Source organism: Melanostigma gelatinosum (assembly GCF_949748355.1).
Source record: "Melanostigma gelatinosum genome assembly, chromosome: 20".
Classification (NCBI taxonomy): domain Eukaryota; kingdom Metazoa; phylum Chordata; class Actinopteri; order Perciformes; family Zoarcidae; genus Melanostigma; species Melanostigma gelatinosum.
The window spans coordinates 21,494,865-21,518,464 of NC_136653.1; the positions used below are offsets into that span (position 1 = coordinate 21,494,865).

General features: G+C 44.2%; 2 protein-coding genes and 1 long non-coding RNA gene across 3 annotated transcripts in view; 2 read left to right on the plus strand and 1 right to left on the minus strand.

Annotated features, from left to right (window-relative positions):
- The first annotated feature begins 63 nt into the window (after positions 1–63).
- On the plus strand, positions 64–11,388 carry LOC306793832. Its single transcript, XR_013772903.1, has 4 exons — positions 64–200; positions 311–382; positions 10,798–10,826; positions 11,138–11,388. It is a non-coding gene; the product is annotated as an uncharacterized lncRNA (long non-coding RNA).
- On the minus strand, positions 2,855–14,360 carry LOC306793830 (tomoregulin-1-like). Its single transcript, XM_079291611.1, has 10 exons — positions 13,423–14,360; positions 11,092–11,201; positions 10,745–10,874; positions 8,815–8,841; positions 8,622–8,712; positions 8,313–8,461; positions 7,948–7,995; positions 7,715–7,835; positions 7,054–7,215; positions 2,855–5,168 (listed from the first exon to the last, which is right to left on the minus strand). Exons 1-10 carry the CDS (start codon positions 13,553–13,555, stop codon positions 5,084–5,086), a joined length of 1,056 nt encoding a protein of 351 aa, XP_079147737.1. The 5' UTR covers positions 13,556–14,360; the 3' UTR covers positions 2,855–5,083.
- Positions 14,361–17,592: 3,232 nt separating this feature from the next.
- Positions 17,593–23,600, plus strand: part of LOC306794403 (melanoma receptor tyrosine-protein kinase-like) — a 34,274-nt gene continuing 28,266 nt past the window's right edge. Inside the window, exon 1 of the mRNA XM_079292454.1 lies at positions 17,593–17,715. Coding sequence (XP_079148580.1) covers positions 17,637–17,715 — 79 coding nt within the window. The 5' untranslated portion in view covers positions 17,593–17,636. The remainder of the gene's footprint in view (positions 17,716–23,600) is intronic.

Consider the following 23,600-nt stretch of genomic DNA (forward strand, 5'->3'; position numbering starts at 1 on the left):
TTATTAATCCAGAGGTCGTGTTCCACTTCTGACGGCCCTGAGGAACTCCTGAACTACCTGCAGCCGTCTCACGGAGCCGAGACTGGAGGTGAAAGTGGATATCATAGGAATGTGAGCGACATGGATCCTGGCTGCTCTCTGTGTTCTCTGCTGCTAAAAATACAGCGAGGGTAAAGTGACTCCCTGCTCCTCTTTGGGAGGTGAGTGTATTAAAAGGAATGGAAACCCCCCCCCCCCCCCATCTACTCCTCCATCATCCATCTATCAGCCATCACCTTTTCACTTGTTCTGTCTTCATCCCTCCCTCCAGGGTCAGACTTCTCTGGACTCCATAATGCTTCCAAAGAGGATCCATCGCCGCCATCTTTGTTTGTTTCTGAAGGTGAGACAACGTTCAGTCCAAGCGAACACCTTCAATCACTCGACTCTTCTTCACCGCTGAGTCCTGATCACAGTTCGTCCTCATTCTGATGATTAGAGCAAAGTAACGATGCGTTCAGGGTTCACTCTTGGTGCTTTAAGATGTTTCAACGCAAGCAAAACATTTGTGTTTGTTCCTGAACTGTTTGTAGATTCGTGCGATCGTAGGTTCAACAATAAGATTTCATTTCTCTGAGTAGTCCTGATGGAGTGGGTCATATTCAGAGAAAACACGACAAGATTAAAGTCGTCAATTTATGAGAATAAAACTGATATTCTGAGTTATAAATCAGAGTTGTTTTTGTCAAAGACCCGCACGGCTTCATTTTAAAAGGAATGTGATAAAGTATCATTTGACGAGGTCGTCCACTGCAGGAATAGTTATTTCTCATGAATTTGTGACTTTAATCTGAGTTTCATGACTTTATAATCTCAGAGAATGTTCAGGTTTTCCTCGTATCTTTGAGGCGTTATTCTTTGTTTTATTACTGTTATTTCTCAGACGATGACCTTGCTGCTCCATCGGTCACAGTTGGTGCTCGTTGTTGCTGAAGCTCGAGTTCACGTGAACTACTTTCCTTCTCTGTCAGAGCTTCTGATCTATTGATGGATGTAAAGAAGATTTCAACAGTTAAACCTGTTTCTAGAACACATTACGACCCGGCTTCAATGAAGCACGGCTGCTGAAGCACTTCTGTCGGTGTGTGAGAAGTCGGTAGGATGATGAAGAAGAGGACGAAGAGAGAGAAGGGGGCTCCCCACCAGCTGCTGTCTGTAATTATCCTTCCGGCACGTTTATATTCAGCTCGCGGCGCTCGGCTTCCTCTCCTGCGTCCCTGGAGGTGCAGCTCAGAAGAAGAGCATGTGGCCTTGACCGAATAACAGCAGAACATGTGAAGCGTGCGAGCCGTCGGAGTTCAGTTTTACTCGCAATGTGCTGTTCTGGATTGTTACTGCATGGTGTACTTCCTGACTCTATGCTGACTTGTGTTAGTGCCAGTGATCAAAGATAAAATATCCAGCATTGAGAATGACCGACCAATTGCTCCGGCTAGTGTCCTCTAAAGTATTAGAAGTCTCTGAGACAGGCTTCAAGAATACATAACAGCCACTGACAATGATTTGGTTTTAAAAGTAAACAGCACAGACTTATGCATATACGCACTGAAGGAAGGGTTAGTACGTACAGGAGACATAACTACAATGGTTTTGTGTTTCCTGGATGCATCTCAAGCTTTTGATTGAATTAATCATGGTAAATTGTTTATCAAGCCACAGAGCGAGAGGTCCCTCCATACTGGATGGATTTTGCACTTTTGGTATTCACATCAAACCATGCGAGCGAGGTGAGGTCAGAGTGCATCTGCACCCTTCTGAGTGACCAATGGCGTCCGACAAGGTGGAATACTGTCACCTGCTCTTTTTAGTCTGTATGTGGATGATCTTTAGAAAACTAAAAGAGTAAGACAGGAAGTATGGTGGGGAAGTCTTGTTCACCATCTGATGTACGCTGCTGACTTCGTGGTCCTGTCTCCTTATAGCGCTGGTTCACAGCAGTTGCTGAGAGTCTGCTCACGGTGTGGTACTCACTGTACACAGCCCAGCTGTGGTGCAGCTGTAGTGAAGCCAACATGAAGAAGACTCGGGTCCATTTAATGACACTTTTACAATCTTGCTCAAGCTTCCAAGATGGACGAGTGCAAGTCATATGTTTGTGAGTCGTCATGTTCCTTCCATGCTGCGGTGAGGAATTTTATTTACAAATTGAAATGTCGGTCAAATGACTCAGAACATGTAATTATGAAAGCCTGAACTGATCCAACACACAGTGACACAAGATGTACTTCTTGTTTCTGGAAACATTGGAACAAATGTCTGCGTTTTAACAACGAGTGACGTGTTTTCACTGCAATGATCACACTTGTGTCTTGGTGTCCTCATATTGTATTTTATATGTTGTTGTTGTGTTTGTTTGTTGTTGTTGTTGATACGATATGGACTCATGAGTCTGAAATAAGTTGATATAGTTGAACTACAGAAATGTGTTCATGCAGTTCCTCTAGTGACCACTAGAGGAACTGCATGACGTCACACCTTCAGCTCTCAGCTGCTCCTCATCATCAATACTGTTATGATGACAACATACTATTTTACTTTTATTCAACTTTATTTTAATTTCCTCCGTTTCATCAAAAACAATAACCAGGCTCATTAAAATGAATTTAATGAATCAAGTTAAGACCTTTTTAAACGACAGAGAAAGAGATTTAATATCAGTTTCAGGATCAAACTGTTAAAAAGTATAAAAAGGAAACCAGCAGACATGCCTGGAACTATTTATTATAATATCACATTTATGTAATACTTTCTAATCTAGCAGTATATCACAATCATTCTTTATGATGTAATTAATTAAAATAACAATTAAGAGCGATAACTATGATGAATAAACGAATATGCAACATTTTTCTTTTACAAATTAATAATAACTAATGTCTCCGTCTCCAGCAGCACCAGTTTAACCTTTGTGTAGATACATACAGACTTTAATATCTTGTAAGGTTTTATATGAATGAGATTACAGCCGACACTAAGATGATTTCAGATCAGCGCTGTCGCTTTAAATCCAGTGTCAATAATCATAATCACATGCAGCTTTAATGAATACATAGAACCTTTAGTTCCTTAGAGCTTCAGTGGAACCTGCAGAGAGAACAGATGGAAGAGACGACGCGTTGTGTTCAAACATCATAATTTAATTCTAGTTCCACTACAGCACAGATCTACACAACACGTTCACGGTTCATGCAACGTCTATTACAGCCAGGCGGGACTCTTCACACACATCTGACCCCAGAGCAGCCGCACCTTCTACCACAAGAGAACGAGCAACACGGACACGCGCTTCCATCGCTACGAACCCGACCAACGAAGAAGAAACTCGACCAACGGACACGCGCTTCCATCGCTACGAACCCGACCAACGAAGAAGAAACTCGTCCAACGGACACGCGCTTCCATCGCTACGAACCCGACCAACGAAGAAGAAACTCGTCCAACGGACACGCGCTTCCATCGCTACGAACCCGACCAACGAAGAAGAAACTCGTCCAACGGACACGCGCTTCCATCGCTACGAACCCGACCAACGAAGAAGAAACTCGTCCAACGGACACGCGCTTCCATCGCTACGAACCCGACCAACGAAGAAGAAACTCGTTCAACGGACACGCGCTTCCATCGCTACGAACCCGACCAACGAAGAAGAAACTCGTCCAACGGACACGCGCTAACATCGCTACGAACCCGACCAACGAAGAAGAAACTCGTCCAACGGACACGCGCTTCCATCGCTACGAACCCGACCAACGAAGAAGAAACTCGTCCAACGGACACGCGCTTCCATCGCTACGAACCCGACCAACGAAGAAGAAACTCGTCCAACGGACACGCGCTTCCATCGCTACGAACCCGACCAACGAAGAAGAAACTCGTCCAACGGACACGCGCTTCCATCGCTACGAACCAGACCAACAAAAACAAAACGGTTCAATTATTGTCAGCTTGTCAAAAACACATCAAAACATCGGAATCCATTCCCTGAATGGCGTCATCTGAAAATGAATCACTGAATAACATAACTTCCTGTACAGCGTGTCCCTTTAAACAGTAGAAAAAACAGCATTTTGGTTTTCAGGAGCGTCTCGTAACAAAATACAAAAAAACAAAGAAAAGTCAAATCAAGTCGATATGAAAGTTGTTTTTGACCCTGTGAGATGCAGCACATGTGAGTTCAGGTTCCAGTGGTCTCTGGTGGCCCCTGTGGTCCTGGTGCAGAGCGCCCCCTGCAGCATTCAGGCCGTTATTACACAAAGTCAACAGGAGAAAGAAAAGTTGGTCCAACCATCGAACAGAAGCAGGTTTTAATATTTAACTCATGAACTCTGAAGAAAACGTTATCAGAACAGAACAGGCCTTCAAAATAAAACTACGGATCAGGTTGATCTCTCTAACTATCATAATCATAATGATTATCATAATCATGATTTAAATCTCACAAGGAACTGAATTCCTAAATGTGATGTTGAATCATCAGTAAAGACTCTGAAGTTATTATGAACATATCAATATTAGTATCAAGCCAGACTTTCATTTTTCAAAGAAAATAATGAATTAAATTTAAGATTGAATTTATTTAAGTGAATGTTAAAAATACTTGAAATAAAGAATTGAAACATTCAGCTGGATGGTTTTCAAAGTGAAATATGTCTTCAGTAGTGATTACTGCTATGAACCAGAACCAGAACCAGCGTCCTGGTTCTGCGTCCCACAGGTCAACGCTACGAAGACACAGCGTGTTTCCCAGTTTGTTTGTGACGATAGAATCAGATAAATAAAGTCAGTTTCCTGCCAGAGGATCCACAGTGTTCCAGAGTCTGAGAGGACGACGAACACAAACTCAACCTGCAGACGGAACAAAATAAAACAAATATGGAGGAAAATATAAAAAATAAGGCCCCTCAAGAAAATCACAAACTATTCCTAATAAAGGGAGGAAAACAAAAAAGAGGCACCAAAGAGTCGAGATATCAAAAGAGCAGTCAGTCTGTGGTACGAAAACGTTTTGACTTCTTGTGTTTCATAAAAAGACGACGTGTAGCGGCTACATCATCCGGGAGGACGTTCCTGACGGGAAGTGACCGAGGTGCTGCTTCTGTCGCCGGCCGCGCTTCGTCTTGTTGCATCTCCTGCAGAACACGACAGGAAGTACACGACATTAAGTAGACCACAGGAAGTACGCAGCAGGAAGCAAACCACAGGAAGTAGGCGACAGGAAGTAGACCACAGGAAGTAGGCGACAGGAAGTAGACCACAGGAAGTAGACGGCAGGAAGTAGACCACAAGAAGTACATGACAGGAAGTATGTGACAGGAAGTAGACCACAGGAAGTAGGTGACAGGAAGTAGACAACAGGAAGTAGACCACAGGAAGTACATGACAGGAAGTACAAGACAGGAAGTACGTGACAGGAAGTAGACCACAGGAAGTACGTGACAGGAGGTACACCACAGGAAGTACACCACAGGAAGTACAAGACAGGAAGTACGCGACAGGAGGTACACCACAGGAAGTACAGTTTTGGTAGTAGTAGTGATGGTGGTAGTAGTAGAGGTGGTGATGGTAGTAAAGGTAGTTGTGGTGGTAGTAGAGGTAGTTGTGGTGGTAGTAGAGGTAGTAAAGGTAGTTGTGGCAGTAGTAGAGGTAGTTGTGGCGGCAGTAGAGGTAGTTGTGGTGGCAGTAGAGGTAGTTGTGGTAGTAGAGGCAGTTGTGGTGGTAGTAGCGGTAGTTGTGATGGTAGTAGAGGCAGTTGTGATGGTAGTAAAGGCAGTTGTGGTGGTAGTAGCGGTAGTTGTGTTGGTAGTAGAGGTAGTTGTGGTGGTAGTAAAGGTAGTTGTGATGGTAGTAAAGGTAGTTGTGATGGTAGTAAAGGTAGTTGTGGTGGTAGTAAAGGTAGTTGTGATGGTAGTAAAGGTAGTTGTGGTGGTAGTAAAGGTAGTTGTGTTGGTAGTAAAGGTAGTTGTGATGGTAGTAAAGGCAGTTGTGGTGGTAGTAGAGGCAGTTGTGATGGTAGTAGAGGCAGTTGTGATGGTAGTAAAGGCAGTTGTGGTGGTAGTAGAGGTAGTTGTGGTGGTAGTAGAGGCAGTTGTGATGGTAGTAGAGGCAGTTGTGATGGTAGTAAAGGCAGTTGTGGTGGTAGTAGCTGTAGTTGTGTTGGTAGTAGAGGTAGTTGTGGTGGTAGTAAAGGTAGTTGTAGTGCTAGTAGAGGTAGTTGTGGTGGTAGTAAAGGTAGTTGTGATGGTAGTAAAGGTAGTTGTGGTGGTAGTAAAGGTAATTGTGGTGCTAGTAGAGGTAGTTGTGGTGGTAGTAAAGGTAGTTGTGGTGGTAGTAAAGGTAGTTGTGGTGGTAGTAGAGGTAGTTGTGTTGGTAGTAAAGGTAATTGTGTTGGTAGTAGAGGTAGTTGTGATGGTAGTAAAGGTAGTTGTGGTGCTAGTAGAGGTAGTTGTGGTGGTAGTAAAGGTAGTGAGGCGACTGTGGCTAAGTGGATAGCAGGGCCGTCTTTCAATCAGAGGGTTCAAACCCCGGCTCTGCTAGTTGCATGTCGATGTGTCCTTGAGCAAGACACCTAACCCCAAAATGTCTCCCGTAGCTGAGCCTGCGGTGTAGAAATGTGATAGACTCTGAATTGTCGCTTTGGATAAAAGCGTCTGCTAAATTACTGAAATGTCGTAGAGGTCTTTGTCAGCACTAGTTGGTCTTTTTGTCTTACTAGTTAAACATAAACTCTACAAGTTAACTAGTAAGATTGAGATAGACGTTAACGAGTTGACTTATTAACATGCAGCCACTAGTTACAGGTCCTCCATGTCTACGAGTATTCAAATGAAGCAGTCAGGATAAGGACCAAATGCTGAGTCTTGATTGGTTGGTATTTTGAACTGGAGGGCCAATAGGAACCCTCGATTAACCCATCTTATCATTAGCAGCATTCCTGCTATCACTGGTTCCACAAAGTACATGCCTTCCATGAGGTAGTACTGCTGGTAGTATTTGTAGTATGAGTGCCTGGTGTACCTGGTGAAGCACATGACCACGGCGACGATGACTGCGATCTGAACTGCTCCGATGATGGCAGCGATGAGGACGTAGTGCAGCTTCTGACCGCTGGGCACCACGTACAGGATGTTAAAGTCCAGCAGCTGATCACACTGATCCCCCCCGTACGCCGCGTCACACCTGAGACACACAGGTAGTACTCCAAGTGAGCCGCTGAAGAAAAACACTTTATGGCCTCATTAGGCTTTAATTCTTTTTCTGACTTTTTTCAGACATGTTTGACATGCTGTACTATGACATGAGTGTGGTATTAGTACTTTATACTGTAACAGAGTACTTCCAGTGTGGTATTAGTACTTTATACTGTAACAGAGTACTTCCAGTGTGGTATTAGTACTTTATACTGTAACAGAGTACTTCCAGTGTGGTATTAGTACTTTATACTGTAACAGAGTACTTCCAGTGTGGTATTAGTACTTTATACTGTAACAGAGTACTTCCAGTGTGGTATTAGTATTGTTACTGTAACAGAGTACTTCCAGTGTGGTATTAGTATTTTATACTGATTCTCTCGCCATCACTCATATGACATCGGCTAAATAAGTGCGAGTGGCCTAAAATAAAGTTTGAATTGAAGGACTCTGATTGGTCGAAGGCGGGAGGAGGAGCCAGGTGTTACCTGCAGGTGGGAAGGTTGTGTCTCATCTCACATTGGCCGTGTTCACAGAACTGGGCGTAGTCTTCAGGACAGGGGTCGGGGCTGTCCACAAACCCCTCCCCCTTACCAGACTTGGACACAGCTAGAAAAAAAGAAAGAAAAACTCATTTTTGATTGGCTGTTACAGAGATACAGTCAGACTGCAGTGTGTGTGTGTGTGTGTGTGTGTGTGTGTGTGGGGGGGGGGTTCTTACTGTAGATGTCTGGTTTGGTTTTCATGCTGTCGTCCTTCCTACTTTTATCTGAAACCACAGAAGAAGAAAAAAGGCCTTTATGTGATGTGTTTCACACTTTTAATAACACTAAAATTAACTTTAGTTCAAAGGTTTCTTCCTCTTTCCTCTCCCCCACCTCCATCGTCCTCCTCCTCCCTCTATTCCTCCTCCATTGTCCTTCTCCTCCCTCTCTTTTCTCTCCTCCTCCCCCACCTCCATCGTCCTCCCTCTATTCCTCCTCTCTCCTCCATTGTCCTTCGCCCTCTCTTTCCTCTCCTCCTCCCCCACCTCCATCGTCCTCCTCCCTCTATTCCTCCTCTCTCCTCCACCGTCCTTCTCCTCACCTTGGCAGCGGCCCACGTGTTTGATGTCGATCTTGAGCTGTTTGAGGCAGGAGGCCTCTCTGACGTGACACGGAGTGTCGTAGGTGACGGCGTCTCCCCCGCACACCGGGTTATCGTTGTGTCCGTTACACACGATGTTACACATGCAGCTGGACACACACACACGTCTCATTTGCAGTTACATTACATGTAAATTGTAAATTCCTGGGAAATCCTATGGTTCAGACTTTTATTTTGAAGGGTACATTTCTGTGTGTGAGTGTGTGTGCATCTGTGTGTGTGTGTGTGTGTGTGTGTGTGTGTACTAACAGCATATCCTCAGAGTCTTCATCACATTCGGCTCCAAACTTGCAGTTTCCACATTTCGAGACCTTTTTCCCTCGACCAGAACCTTCATCATCTGTAGAGACAAGACATCACATTGACTGTTAGAACATTAATAACAACAACACTAATTATTAAAAGCAACACGAGTGTATGAATAAGATATGAAGCTGTTTACCTCCATCACCAGATCCTGATGCTCCATCTGAGAGAGAGATATAGAGAGGTTTAAATATATCTTTATTTGTTTGTGTTAAGTTCCATTTACAGAGTTCTACTGTTACTCAAAACAAACCGAATGCGTTTAGCACGCCGACAGCACCTGCTGCCCGGCTGCAATCCGCTCAAAAAGACCCAAAAAACAGATAAAAGTACGCAAAAAAAACCTGTGAACCCTGCACACCCCACTACACTATCATACCCAACATTACACTATCATACCCAACATTACACTATCATACCCAACATTACACTATCATACCCAACACTACACTATGATACCCAACATTACACTATCATACCCAACATTACACTATCATACCCAACACTACACTATGATACCCAACATTACACTATCATACCCAACATTACACTATCATACCCAACACTACACTATCATACCCAACATTACACTATCATACCCAACATTACACTATCATACCCAACACTACACTATCATACCCAACACTACACCATCATACCCAACATTACACCATCATACCCAACATTACACCATCATACCCAACACTACACTATCATACCCAACACTACACTATCATACCCAACATTACACTATCATACCCAACATTACACTATCATACCCAACATTACACCATCATACCCAACATTACACCATCATACCCAACATTACACCATCATACCCAACATTACACCATCATACCCAACATTACACCATCATACCCAACACTACACCATCATACCCAACACTACACTATCATACCCAACACTACACCATCATACCCAACATTACACCATCATACCCAACATTACACCATCATACCCAACATTACACCATCATACCCAACACTACACTATCATACCCAACATTACACTATCATACCCAACACTACACTATCATACCCAACATTACACTATCATACCCAACATTACACTATCATACCCAACATTACACTATCATACCCAACATTACACTATCATACCCAACACTACACTATCATACCCAACACTACACTATCATACCCAACATTACACTATCATACCCAACATTACACTGTCATACCCAACATTACACTATCATACCCAACACTACACTATCATACCCAACATTACACTATCATACACAACATTACACTATCATACCCAACACTACACTATCATACCCAACACTACACTATCATACCCAACATTACACTATCATACCCAACACTACACTATCATACCCAACACTACACTATCATACCCAACACTACACTATCATACCCAACACTACACTATCATACCCAACACTACACTATCATACCCAACACTACACTATCATACCCAACACTACACTATCATACCCAACACTACACTATCATACCCAACACTACACTATCATACCCAACACTACACTATCATACCCAACACTACACTATCATACCCAACACTACACTATCATACCCAACACTACACTATCATACCCAACATTACACTATCATACCCAACATTACACTATCATACCCAACATTACACTATCATACCCAACACTACACTATCATACCCAACACTACACTATCATACCCAACACTACACTATCATACCCAACATTACACTATCATACCCAACACTACACTATCATACCCAACACTACACTATCATACCCAACACTACACTATCATACCCAACACTACACTATCATACCCAACACTACACTATCATACCCAACATTACACTATCATACCCAACACTACACTATCATACCCAACATTACGGTAATGTTAATAAGAAGGCAACAGCGTTGTGTGTTCATCTTCTTGAACATCACCCCGTCTTGAACAAACTGGGTTCTTTACTTGTTCCTGTAGTTTAGTAAATGCTGACTCAGCGTATTTTTCCATTCCGTTGTAAAGTGTGAGTGTGAGCGTTACCGTGGTAACAGGGACCCTCGGACACGATGCTGACGGCTCTCTGCTTCTTGCAGGCGGCTCTCCGGAGGAAGCACTCGTTCTGGTAGGTGTCCCCGTTGGACCCACACACAGGGACGTACTTCTTGTGACACTGAAACACACCACCAGATGACATCATCACAACTGTGTGTGTGTGTGAGACTGTGTGTGTGAGTGAGTGAGTGAGTGTGTGTGTGTGAGACTGTGTGTGTGCGCGCGTGCGTGCGTGTGTGCGTGAGACTGTGTGTGAGTGAGTGAGTGAGTGTGTGTGTGTGAGAGACTGTGTGTGAGTGAGTGAGTGAGTGAGTGAGTGAGTGAGTGAGACTCACGTGGAACTGGCAGACACACTTGATGTCAGCTCCGTTCTCTCTGCAGGTTCCTCCGAAGCGACACGTCCCGGCGTCACACACCCTCAGGTCGCTCTTCTTCTCCGACAGATCTGAAAACAACGACGTGATCGTCTCAACGAGGTGCGTTTGGTTTGTTCACCCAGAGGAGCAGACGACGGGACAACCGGGGTGATGTTCAAGAAGATGAACACACAACGCTGTTGCCTTCTTATTAACAGATTCATTCATTCATTACAGATGTGGATTAAAGCAGAATATTGTGATCGATGAAAACATGGTGGGAATTTCGGAAAATTATAAAAATCTAACTTTTTCAATAAATGAGCGACTTTTGTAAATGTTTACATCACAACAGACTGAAACTACACTATCATACCCAACGAAACCTCTCCGACTGGCTCTGAGTCTCTGTGATGTGAAGTGATTCAGGACTCTGACGAGTCAGTGACCCGAGACACGACCACAGAACATCTCACCGTCGGGTTAGAACGGTTCTACAACGTACAGAACAGCATCTCACCGTCGGGTTAGAACGGTTCTACAACGTACAGAACAGCATCTCACCGTCGGGTTAGAACGGTTCTACAACGTACAGAACAGCATCTCACCTCGGGTTAGAACGGTTCTACAACGTACAGAACAGCATCTCACCGTCGGGTTAGAACGGTTCTACAACGTACAGAACAGCATCTCACCGTCGGGTTAGAAAGGTTCTACAACGTACAGAACAGCATCTCACCGTCGGGTTAGAACGGTTCTACAACGTACAGAACAGCATCTCACCGTCGGGTTAGAACGGTGCTACAACGTACAGAACAACATCTCACCGTCGGGTTAGAACGGTGCTACAACGTACAGAACAACATCTCACCTCGGGTTAGAACGGTTCTACAACGTACAGAACAGCATCTCACCGTCGGGTTAGAAAGGTTCTACAACGTACAGAACAGCATCTCACCGTCGGGTTAGAACGGTGCTACAACGTACAGAACAACATCTCACCTCGGGTTAGAACGGTTCTACAACGTACAGAACAGCATCTCACCGTCGGGTTAGAACGGTTCTACAACGTACAGCACAGCATCTCACCGTCGGGTTAGAAAGGTTCTACAACGTACAGAACAGCATCTCACCGTCGGGTTAGAAAGGTTCTACAACGTACAGAACAGCATCTCACCGTCGGGTTAGAACGGTTCTACAACGTACAGAACAGCATCTCACCGTCGGGTTAGAAAGGTTCTACAACGTACAGAACAACATCTCACCGTCGGGTTAGAACGGTTCTACAACGTACAGAACAGCATCTCACCGTCGGGTTAGAAAGGTTCTACAACGTACAGAACAACATCTCACCGTCGGGTTAGAACGGTTCTACAACGTACAGAACAGCATCTCACCGTCGGGTTAGAACGGTTCTACAACGTACAGAACAACATCTCACCTCGGGTTAGAACGGTTCTACAACGTACAGAACATCTCACCGTCGGGTTAGAACGGTTCTACAACGTACAGAACAACCTGAAGCCCGATGGCTCAGACCACATCCAGAGCCGAGACAACAGGAAGAGAGCACAACAACTTCCTGGTCCGTCCTGTGATGTCACGAGCCCCAAAAAAAGACTTTTCCTCATTGACTGACATTGAGAATCTGCAACTCATTTATTCTGAGGGGACTCAACTAACCCAGTACCAACACCTGACCAGCCCTTCTTAAAGGAGCAGCGCGCACCAGTTAGCGGCCTCTAGTGGGGGGTTTGCAGATTGCAACCAACTGAATAACTTTCAGGACTCAGAGAGCTACGGTGGCCTTCAGGTGACATAAAACACGAGAGTCTCTCTGTAGAGTCTCTCTTCCGTTTGTCCACTCTGGGCTCCTGTAGAAACACGGAGAAGAGCTCATGCTAAGCTAACGATAACGAGTCTTAGCTTCAGATCATTACAGACATTATGAAAACGTAAAATTATGAACATTATACAGCAATGTTCCTTTAAATCATTCAGTCCTGCAAGCTGTAACAAAAGCTCAAATCGTTTATTTTCGGGCTGGGAGGAGGCGGGGCTAAAGGAAACACCTGTGACATCACCTTGTAACACCGGCTGAGGCCTTTCGTCATCTCTTTGGGTGTCAGATCTCCATCAAACAGAAACCCCAAAGATGTGTCAAGATAACAGCTGGATCATGTGATCATCATCCAATAAAGAGGGGGGGGGGCAAACTGTGACCTCTGACCTCCTCAAAACCTCCAACGTGATCAGAAAACCGGAGGTGATGCGTTCAGGTGTAAACAGGATGTTGTTGTTGTGTCTCACCTGGGCAGTCGGCGGCCTTCCCGGGGCCGCAGTCCGCACCACCACCGCTGCGGGGGAACGAGGTCCGGACGGCGGGGAGGACCAGCAGGAGCAGCAGGCAGCAGCGCCAGGAGACCCGGCACACCGGAGCCATGATGGAGGCCGGAGGGGAGAGGGAGAAGAGGGGAGGGGTGGAGGTTTAAATGAAGATAGAGGTTCAGGTCTGTGTGTGCAGGGGTAGATAGAGGTCTTCAAACACAGACGGAGGAGATGAAAGAAGATTCAAAAACAGGAATAGAAATATTCTGTTTTTCTAGATTCGTCCTTCAAATGAAATCCAGAGTGAAAAGTGTCCGCAGGAAACGCGCCGAGCTGAAATATAGCGACTTCAGATCCGGACGCCCTCCATGAGTTTCCTCTCCGCGGCTCCGGAGTCTCTCTGGAGGAAAGAAAAGCTCCGGAAAACACGATGAGAGAGCCGGGAGGAGGGCTGCTAGACGAAGCCCCGGATAACAAAGCAAAGCAGGGCCTGGGGCTGCACACACCGACCCCCCCCACACACACACCTCCACCACCCCCTAAAACCAGTCTGATCACAGCCCGGACCGAGCCTCCATCCCCCAGCCCCGCTGCCTCGCACTCAAACGGCGGGGAGAACCGCGGAGCGTTCCGCGGACAAAAGAGATCCAGGTGGGAAAAAAAGAAGCGGCTTCCAGTCGCGTCCAGGCCGAAGAGGAGCGAGTGTGCGCCGGGGACGATTTGCGGATTTGGTGGGTCGGTCGGACCGGGACTCCCTTTTTCTTTTTTGTCCTGCTGTTCTTCTTCTACTGAAGCAAATCAACAAAGGCTGGGACCACGTGACCTGCAGGAGACCACTCCCACTGAGAGACGCTGTCCTCTGGAGACTGATGATTAACCTCGTCTCTGTCAATATACACAAGTTACAACTATATACAATATACACAATAAATACATGAAGATACAATAATACACACATATATACAACAATACACATACACAATAATACACACATATATACAATAACACACAAATGTATACAATATACACAAATATATACAATAACACACAATATATACAATATACACAATAAATACATGAATACACAATACATGCATTAATACACCAATATGTACATTAATACACAAATATATACAATATCCACAAATAAATAGATGTCAGCCAATAAATGCATCAACAACAAAATGTAAAATATATATGCAAATATATCAGTCAATAAATATGTACATTTAAATCAACACTAAGATCACGTGTTGGTGTTGATTAAGATCACGTGTTAGTGTTCATTAAGATCACGTGTTAATGTTCATTAAGATCATGTGTTAGTGTTGATTAAGATCACGTGTTAGTGTTGATTAAGATCACGTGTTAATGTTCACTAAGATCACATGTTAGTGTTCACTAAGATCACGTATTAATGTTCACTAAGATCACGTGTTAGTGTTCACTAAGATCACGTGTTAGTGTTCACGGAGATCACGTGTTAATGTTCATTAAGATCACGTGTTAATGTTCATTAAGATCACGTGTTAGTGTTGATTAAGATCACGTGTTAGTGTTGATTAAGATCACGTGTTAATGTTCATTAAGATCACGTGTTAGTGTTGATTAAGATCACGTGTTAGTGTTGATTAAGATCACGTGTTAGTGTTGATTAAGATCACGTGTTAGTGTTCATGAAGATCACGTGTTAGTGTTCATGAAGATCACGTGTTAATGTTCACTAAGATCACGTGTTAGTATTCATGAAGATCACGTGTTAGTGTTCACTAAGATCACGTGTTAGTATTCATGAAGATCACGTGTTGATTGTCATTAAGATCACGTGTTAGTGTTGATTAAGATCACGTGTTAGTGTTCACTAAGATCACGTGTTAGTGTTCATGAAGATCACATGTTAATGTTCATTAAGATCACGTGTTAATCTTCACTAAGATCACGTGTTAGTGTTGATTAAGATCACGTGTTAGTGTTCACTAAGATCACATGTTAGTGTTGATTAAGATCACGTGTTAGTGTTGATTAAGATCACGTGTTAGTGTTGATTAAGATCACGTGTTAGTGTTGACTAAGATCACGTATTAGTGTTCATGAAGATCACGTGTTAGTGTTCATGAAGATCACGTGTTAATGTTCACTAAGATCACGTGTTAGTGTTCATGGAGATCACATGTTAATGTTCATTAAGATCACGTGTTAGTGTTGATTAAGATCACGTGTTAGTGTTGATTAAGATCACGTGTTAGTGTTGATTAAGATCACGTGTTAGTGTTCACTAAGATCACGTGTTAGTGTTGATTAAGATCACGTGTTAGTGTTCACTAAGATGACGTGTTAGTGTTGATTAAGATCACGTGTTAGTGTTGATTAAGATCACGTGTTAGTGTTGATTAAGATCACGTGTTAGTGTTCACTAAGATCACGTGTTAGTGTTGATTAAGATCATGTGTTAGTGTTGATTAAGATCACGTGTTAGTGTTGATTAAGATCACGTGTTAATGTTCACTAAGATCACGTGTTAGTGTTCAATAAGATCACGTGTTAGTGTTGATTAAGATCACGTGTTAGTGTTGATTAAGATCACGTGTAGTGTTCACTAAGATCACGTGTTAATGTTCACTAAGATCACGTGTTAGTGTTCATTAAGATCACGTGTTAGTGTTCACTAAGATCACGTGTTAATATTCACTAAGATCACGTGTTAGTGTTCACTAAGATCACGTGTTAGTGTTCATGAAGATCACGTGTTAGTGTTCATGAAGATCACATGTTAATGTTCATTAAGATCACGTGTTAGTGTTCATGAAGATCACGTGTTAGTGTTCATGGAGATCACATGTTAATGTTCATTAAGATCACGTGTTAGTATTGATTAAGATCACGTGTTAGTGTTCACTAAGATGACGTGTTAGTGTTGATTAAGATCACGTGTTAGTGTTCACTAAGATCACGTGTTAGTGTTCACTAAGATCACGTGTTAATGTTCACTAAGATCATGTGTTAGTGTTCATTAAGATCACGTGTTAGTGTTCAATAAGATCACGTGTTAGTGTTGATTAAGATCACGTGTTAGTGTTGATTAAGATCACGTGTAGTGTTCACTAAGATCACGTGTTAGTGTTGATTAAGATCACGTGTTAGTGTTCACTAAGATCACGTGTTAGTGTTGATTAAGATCACGTGTTAGTGTTCACTAAGATCACGTGTTAGTGTTCACTAAGATCACGTGTTAATGTTCACTAAGATCACGTGTTAGTGTTCATTAAGATCACGTGTTAGTGTCCACTAAGATCACGTGTTAGTGTTCACTAAGATCACGTGTTAATGTTCACTAAGATCACGTGTTAGTGTTGATTAAGATCACGTGTTAGTGTTGATTAAGATCACGTGTTAGTGTTGATTAAGATCACGTGTTCGTGTTCACTAAGATCACATGTTAATGTTCACTAAGATCACGTGTTAGTGTTGATTAAGATCATGTGTTAGTGTTGATTAAGATCACGTGTTAGTATTGATTAAGATCACGTGTTAGTGTTGATTAAGATCACGTGTTAGTGTTCAAAACTGTGTGTTGTTGTCTCAACATAACTAAGTAGTGTTGTTATCTCAACCTAACTAAGTAGTGTTGTTGTCTCAACATAACTAAGTAGTGTTGTTATCTCAACCTAACTAAGTAGTGTTGTTGTCTCAACATAACAAAGTAGTGTTGTTGTCTAAACCTAACTAAGTAGTGTTGTTGTCTCAACCTAACTAAGTAGTTTAGTTGTCGTGGAGACAAAATATTGATTTTACTACTTTGTCTTTTTGCGTCAAGTAGTTTTCTCCTAAAAAAAGTTACCATTAGATGCCGAACAAACAGCTCTATGGCCAATAACTCCAACACAAGACGAGGATATGTAGCTTTTATTAGAGAGAGAGAGAGAGAGAGAGAGAGACAGAGAGAGAGAGAGAGAGAGAGAGAGAGACAGAGAGAGAGAGAGACAGAGAGAGAGAGAGAGAGAGAGAGAGAGAGAGAGAGAGAGAGAGAGAGAGAGAGAGAGAGAGAGAGAGAGAGAGAGAGAGAGAGAGAGAGAGAGAGAGAGAGAGAGAGAGAGAGAGAGAGGTGGACTTCTCTGTGACTCCACCAGGTTCGTCATTCTGCTTCAGCTCTCGTTCACGTTGCTCTCATGGAGGAACTCTAACTTAGAGAAAGAGACATGAGGTTCTGTGGAGGAAGAGCGGCGCTGCTGCTGCTGCTGCTCGGCCGCTGCTGCTGCACCAATCCCGGCAGGACAGGTAGGACTGAGTCCGGGGAGAGAGAGCGTGTTACTGCGGGAGGGAGAGATTGAGAGTCCGGGGTGAGAGACCCGGAGAGAGAGCGTGTTACTGCGGGAGGGAGAGATTGAGAGTCCGGGGTGAGAGACCCGGAGAGAGAGCGTGTTACTGCGGGAGGGAGAGAGCGAGAGTCCGGGGTGAGAGACCCGGAGAGAGAGCGTGTTACTGCGGGAGGAGAGAGCGAGAGTCCGGGGTGAGAGACCCGGAGTTAAAGAGTGTTTATTTATTCTCACTTTATTCTTCGTGTTTCTGCTGATTGTCCTTATTAAACATATTGAATGTGTTGTAATAACGTTCAGGAGTTGATGTACTTTTTAAAGTTTTGTTTTGACACGCTGTCACTCCAGGAACTATAAAATATAAAATATTTTGATGATAATTTAAACATATTTCAAAGTTCACAGCGTGGACGTACTTCCTAGAAATATTACAGGAATATTAAAATATTAAAATAAGTGAAATATTCACATCACAAAATAAAACCAAAGGTTCGAGTATCAGTGAATATAAAGAATGGAAGGAGAGGAGGATCTTATATGAAGAATGAATATCATACACACCATCTATTACTAGAATATGATCGTAATAATAAACTCAATAAATACATAAACTAAAGATAAAACGTTAAACGACTGCATTTAAATGAATCAATAACTTATATCAACACTCAGATATTTTCTCTATGGATCCATCTTCTGATTATTGTCCATAAACAGCCATATTATAATATTATTGCTGATTGTCATACAATGAAGAGACTAACTGTCACATTTGAGATTAAAAGATGAATCGTTTCTCAAAATATTTTCAGATGAAATAGTTTAGTTTTATTTTATTTAGTTTTACACAATTTAAACAATAAAATAAAAATGAACAAACATAAGAAAATGTGATGGTGTCGCGTGTGTGTGAGTCTGAGCTGAGTGAAACAAGATGAACTTAAAAAACGAACTAAAACAGAACAGAACGCTTTGCAGAGTGAGATATCTCACTCTCCAGAGGATGAACCCTTCACATCGTTAACCCTTTAACTGAATTAACTCCTTCATAAACACAGCAGCCTGTTTTTATTTTTCATCCTTTCATTAATAGTTGACTTCATGAAAAGATGAGCATGACCCAGTTTATCTCACACACACAGACACACACACAGACACACACACAGACACACACACAGACACACAGACACACACACACACACAGACACACACACACACACAGACACACACACACAGACACACACACAGACACACACACACACACACACAGACACACACACACACACACAGACACACACACACACAGACACACACACACACACACACACACACAGACACACACACACACACAGACACACACACACAGACACACACACAGACACAGACACACACACACACACAGACACACACACACAGACACACACACAGACACAGACACACACACACACACACACACAGACACACACACACAGACACACACAGACACACACACACAGACACACACACAGCCAATCAGAGAGCAGGATTCTCTGGGTATCGACACGTCACCGAGGACATTGTTGAAGTCGTTGAAGAGATCCTCAAGGAGGTTCAAGTGGTCCTTGAGTTGGTACCAGAGGCTTTTGGAGGTTCCAGGCATCAGGCAGGAGGACCGGGGTCTTTAAGAAGGTTATAGAGGGCCATGAAGAGTCAAAGGGGTCCCTGGACAAGTTGTAAAGGTCCTTGAGTACATTGCAGAGGTCCATGAAGAGGTTCTAAAGTAGCTTGAATTGGTCGAAGTGGTCCTTGAGTTGGTACCAGAGGTCTGTGAGGAGATTCTAGACATATTCAAGGAGGTTCTAATGGTCCTCGAGGAGGTTCTAATGGTCCATGAGGAGGTTCCAATGGTCCTTGAGGAGGTTTTAATGGTCCTCGAGGAGGTTCTAATGGTCCTCGAGGAGGTTCTAATGGTCCTCGAGGAGGTTCTAATGGTCCTCCAGGAGGTTCAAATGGTCGATGAGGAGGTTCTAATAGTCCTCGAGAAGGTTCTAATGGTCCTCGTGGAGGTTCTAATGGTCCTCGAGGAGGTTCTAATGGTCCTCGAGGAGGTTCAAATGGTCCTCGAGGAGGTTCTAATGGTCCTCGAGGAGGTTCTAATGGTCCTCGTGGAGGTTCAAATGGTCCTCGAGGAGGTTCAAATGGTCCTCGAGGAGGTTCTAATGGTCCTCGAGGAGGTTCTAATGGTCCTCGTGGAGGTTCAAATGGTCCTCGAGGAGGTTCAAATGGTCCTCGAGGAGGTTCTAATGGTCCTCGTGGAGGTTCAAATGGTCCTCGAGGAGGTTCAAATGGTCCTCGAGGAGGTTCTAATGGTCCTCGGGGAGGTTCAAATGGTCCTCGAGGAGGTTCTAATGGTATTTGAGGATGTTTAAATGGACCTTGAGCAGGTAGTAGAATCCCTCCAGTCTCCAGTGGTCCTGTAAGACTTGGTTGGGGTCCTGGAGCTTTGAGGGGTTCTTGAGGCGTTAACACGAGTTCTTGAATGAATTAAGTACCACGGCTTGAAGCATTGTTGCTGTTGCTATGGTTACCTGTAGTCTACACTGAGCTCTGGTTTGAACCAGAGGTTAAACTCTGATTAAAGTTTTTACCCATAATGCACCGTGTCAAGCCCAGGTCCTTGTGTCTGGTTGGTCTGCAGAACAGCGTCTTCTGATTGGTTGACAGACTTCAGTGATTATAATCTGCACATTCAGCAGCTTCTCTGCGGAGATTAGTCATCGAAACATGAGAACAGAGAGTGTGTGTGTGTGTAAAGTGTGTGTAAAGTGTGTGTAAAGTGTGTGTGTTCTTGATGTTAAAACTGTTTCAACTTGAGAGCTTCAGTAGATGATGAAACACTGATTGTTGTGACTGAGAGACGTTTGAACCGAGCGCTTTGACCTTCAGCCTGCCAACAGACTCTTCCAACGAATTCTGTGTGTGTGTGTGAACTCTACATAATAAAGAAGGTTGGCGCCTCGTGGTAACCATGGCGACACACTTGGCAGGTTGAGTTGAACCGTATCGACTGAAAGCTCATTGAGCCGAGAATCAGGACAGACGCTGAGACAACAGACGCTGAGACAACAGACGCTGAGACAACAGACGCTGAGACAAGAGACGCTGAGACAAGAGACGCTGAGACAACAGACGCTGAGACAACAGACGCTGAGACAACAGACGCTGAGACAACAGACGCTGAGACAACAGACGCTGAGACAACAGACGCTGAGACACCAGACGCTGAGACCACAGACGCTGAGACAACAGACGCTGAGACAACAGACGCTGAGACAACAGACGCTGAGACAACAGACGCTGAGACAACAGACGCTGAGACAACAGACGCTGAGACAACAGACGCTGAGACAAGAGACGCTGAGACAACAGACGCTGAGACAACAGACGCTGAGACAACAGACGCTGAGACAACAGACGCTGAGACAACAGACGCTGAGACAACAGACGCTGAGACACCAGACGCTGAGACAACAGACGCTGAGACAAGAGACGCTGAGACAACAGACGCTGAGACAACAGACGCTGAGACAACAGACGCTGAGACACCAGACGCTGAGACAACAGACGCTGAGACAAGAGACGCTGAGACAAGAGACGCTGAGACAACAGACGTTGAGACAACAGACGTTGAGATAACAGACGCTGAGACAACAGACGCTGAGACAACAGACGCTGAGACACCATACGCTGAGACAACATACGCTGAGACAACAGGCGCTGAGACAACAGACGCTGATACAACAGGCGCTGAGACAACAGACATTGAGACAACAGACGCTGAGACAACAGACGCTGAGACAACAGACGTTGGGACAACAGACGCTGGGACAACAGACGCTGAGACAACAGACGTTGAGACAACAGACGCTGAGACAACAGGCGCTGAGACAACAGGCGCTGAGACAACAGGCGCTGAGACAACAGGCGCTGAGACAACAGACGCTGGGACAACAGACGCTGAGACAACCGACGCTGAGACAACAGGCGCTGAGACAACAGACCGACAGACAGAGAGCTTTCTCGTCTCTTTAGGTTTTGTCTCTTTGTAGTCGTGCCTCTCTTTATTTAAATGTGTGATTTGTCAGATATCATCATCTGTTTACCGATCCAATTAGTTCCAATTAGAGCAACTAATGAATTAGAACAACTAATGAATTAGAGCAACTAATGAATTAGAGCAACTGTGTGCAGCAACCTTCCAGCTTGGTCAGAGTGAGGACAGAGGGGGAGCTCTGCTGCACACGCTGTAAAGCCCCGTGAGGCAAATCTGTGACTTTTATAATATCGGGCTGTATGAATGAAATTGACTTGACTGTGCTTGACCTGCAGCAGCAGCAGCAATGCATCATGGGGGATTTTCAGAGCTGGAATGTGGAGAATGTCAATAACGGAGCTCAGGAGCTGTTAGCAGGATCACACAGGCTGATGGCTCTGTACTGGAACACTGAACTGTGCTAAAGCTCTGACCTGTAGTCCACTCTCTCATGACAGAGTGTCGGGTCGGTCCCTGGAGGTCAGAGTTCACACAGAGCTGGGTCTGCAGCTGGACCTCCGTCAGTACTCATGGTACACCTGGGCCTCACGGTGCTGTAGGTAAAGGTGTAGAGGCTCTAAGATCTTCCTCTGGTCTGGATCTCCACCATCCTTCCCCAACAACATGTTGGGACTTAAAACCAGTTGTGCTTTTTAAACTGAATTCAGGTGAAGCCCCTCTTCTCTGGTGGTCCACAGGGTTCAGTCCTTGGGCCCCTGTCACATGTATTCTATTGTTATGCTGACGATACTCTGCTATAGTTTCCTGTTAGAACTCTCCAGTGACAGGAAGTGGTTAGGAATGCTACGCTGAGGATATCTCACCGGTGAATAGACTCGTGACACAAGATGACGATCTTTAACGTTGGATGGATCGCTTTCTCGCTTCACGTTAACAGGTTCCCTGTTAGCATCGGCTTTAAAGCCCAAATATTGCCAAATGTTGAGCTTTTGCTTTTGGCTTTGACACCAAATCCTCCAGAGGCCTTCATCTGGTCGCTCGACTCTCTCGACCCGCAATACGTGTGAAACCTGCTAACTGTGCTCACGCTCAGTATTTTACAAATGATAGTTTGAATACTTTTGATAAACGTGGGCTTTGGTTTCATTTCTAATAAACTGGCAGTGGGCCAGTGACGCGACAACACTAACGAGGGCTGTGATCCTACAACTGGTCTCACCTGTTCATGAGAAGCATCACGATGTGTCACAGGACAACAAGTTGTACACACGAGCTTTTCAAAATAAAGCTTCTGCTCATTTAACCTCTTCATGTGTGAGCCTGGTTGTATTTGTGTAATTCTGTCTGAGACCAGTTGTAAATGAGGTTTACTGGGTGTAGCTCTGTTGTCTGTCTTATCTGATTGAGAATGATTGAATGTGAAAGTTTCTGTGTCTCATTCAGTGAAGTAGCTGGAAAGATGACCACGCCCACTAAGCTCTGATTGGTCGTCTGTTTTCAAAGTGGAGAGGCTCGTCAGTGAACACAACACTGAATACAATCTGAGATGTTGTCAATAGATCTTTAGATTCATACATCCTCCACCAATCAGATGCTCTCTGAGCGTCACCTCAGTGAGGTTGGCTTTAGGTCACAGTCGGCCAATCACAGCGTGAGAAGAAGCGGAGCACGTTCGTACTTTAGTAGATGTGGGTTTTATCTGTCTGTCTCACCTCCAGCTGTAACAGAGAGGGGGGACATGTCCTCAGTCTGTCTCCAGCTGTAACAGAGAGGGGGGGACACGTCCTCAGTCCGTCTCCAGCTGTAACAGAGAG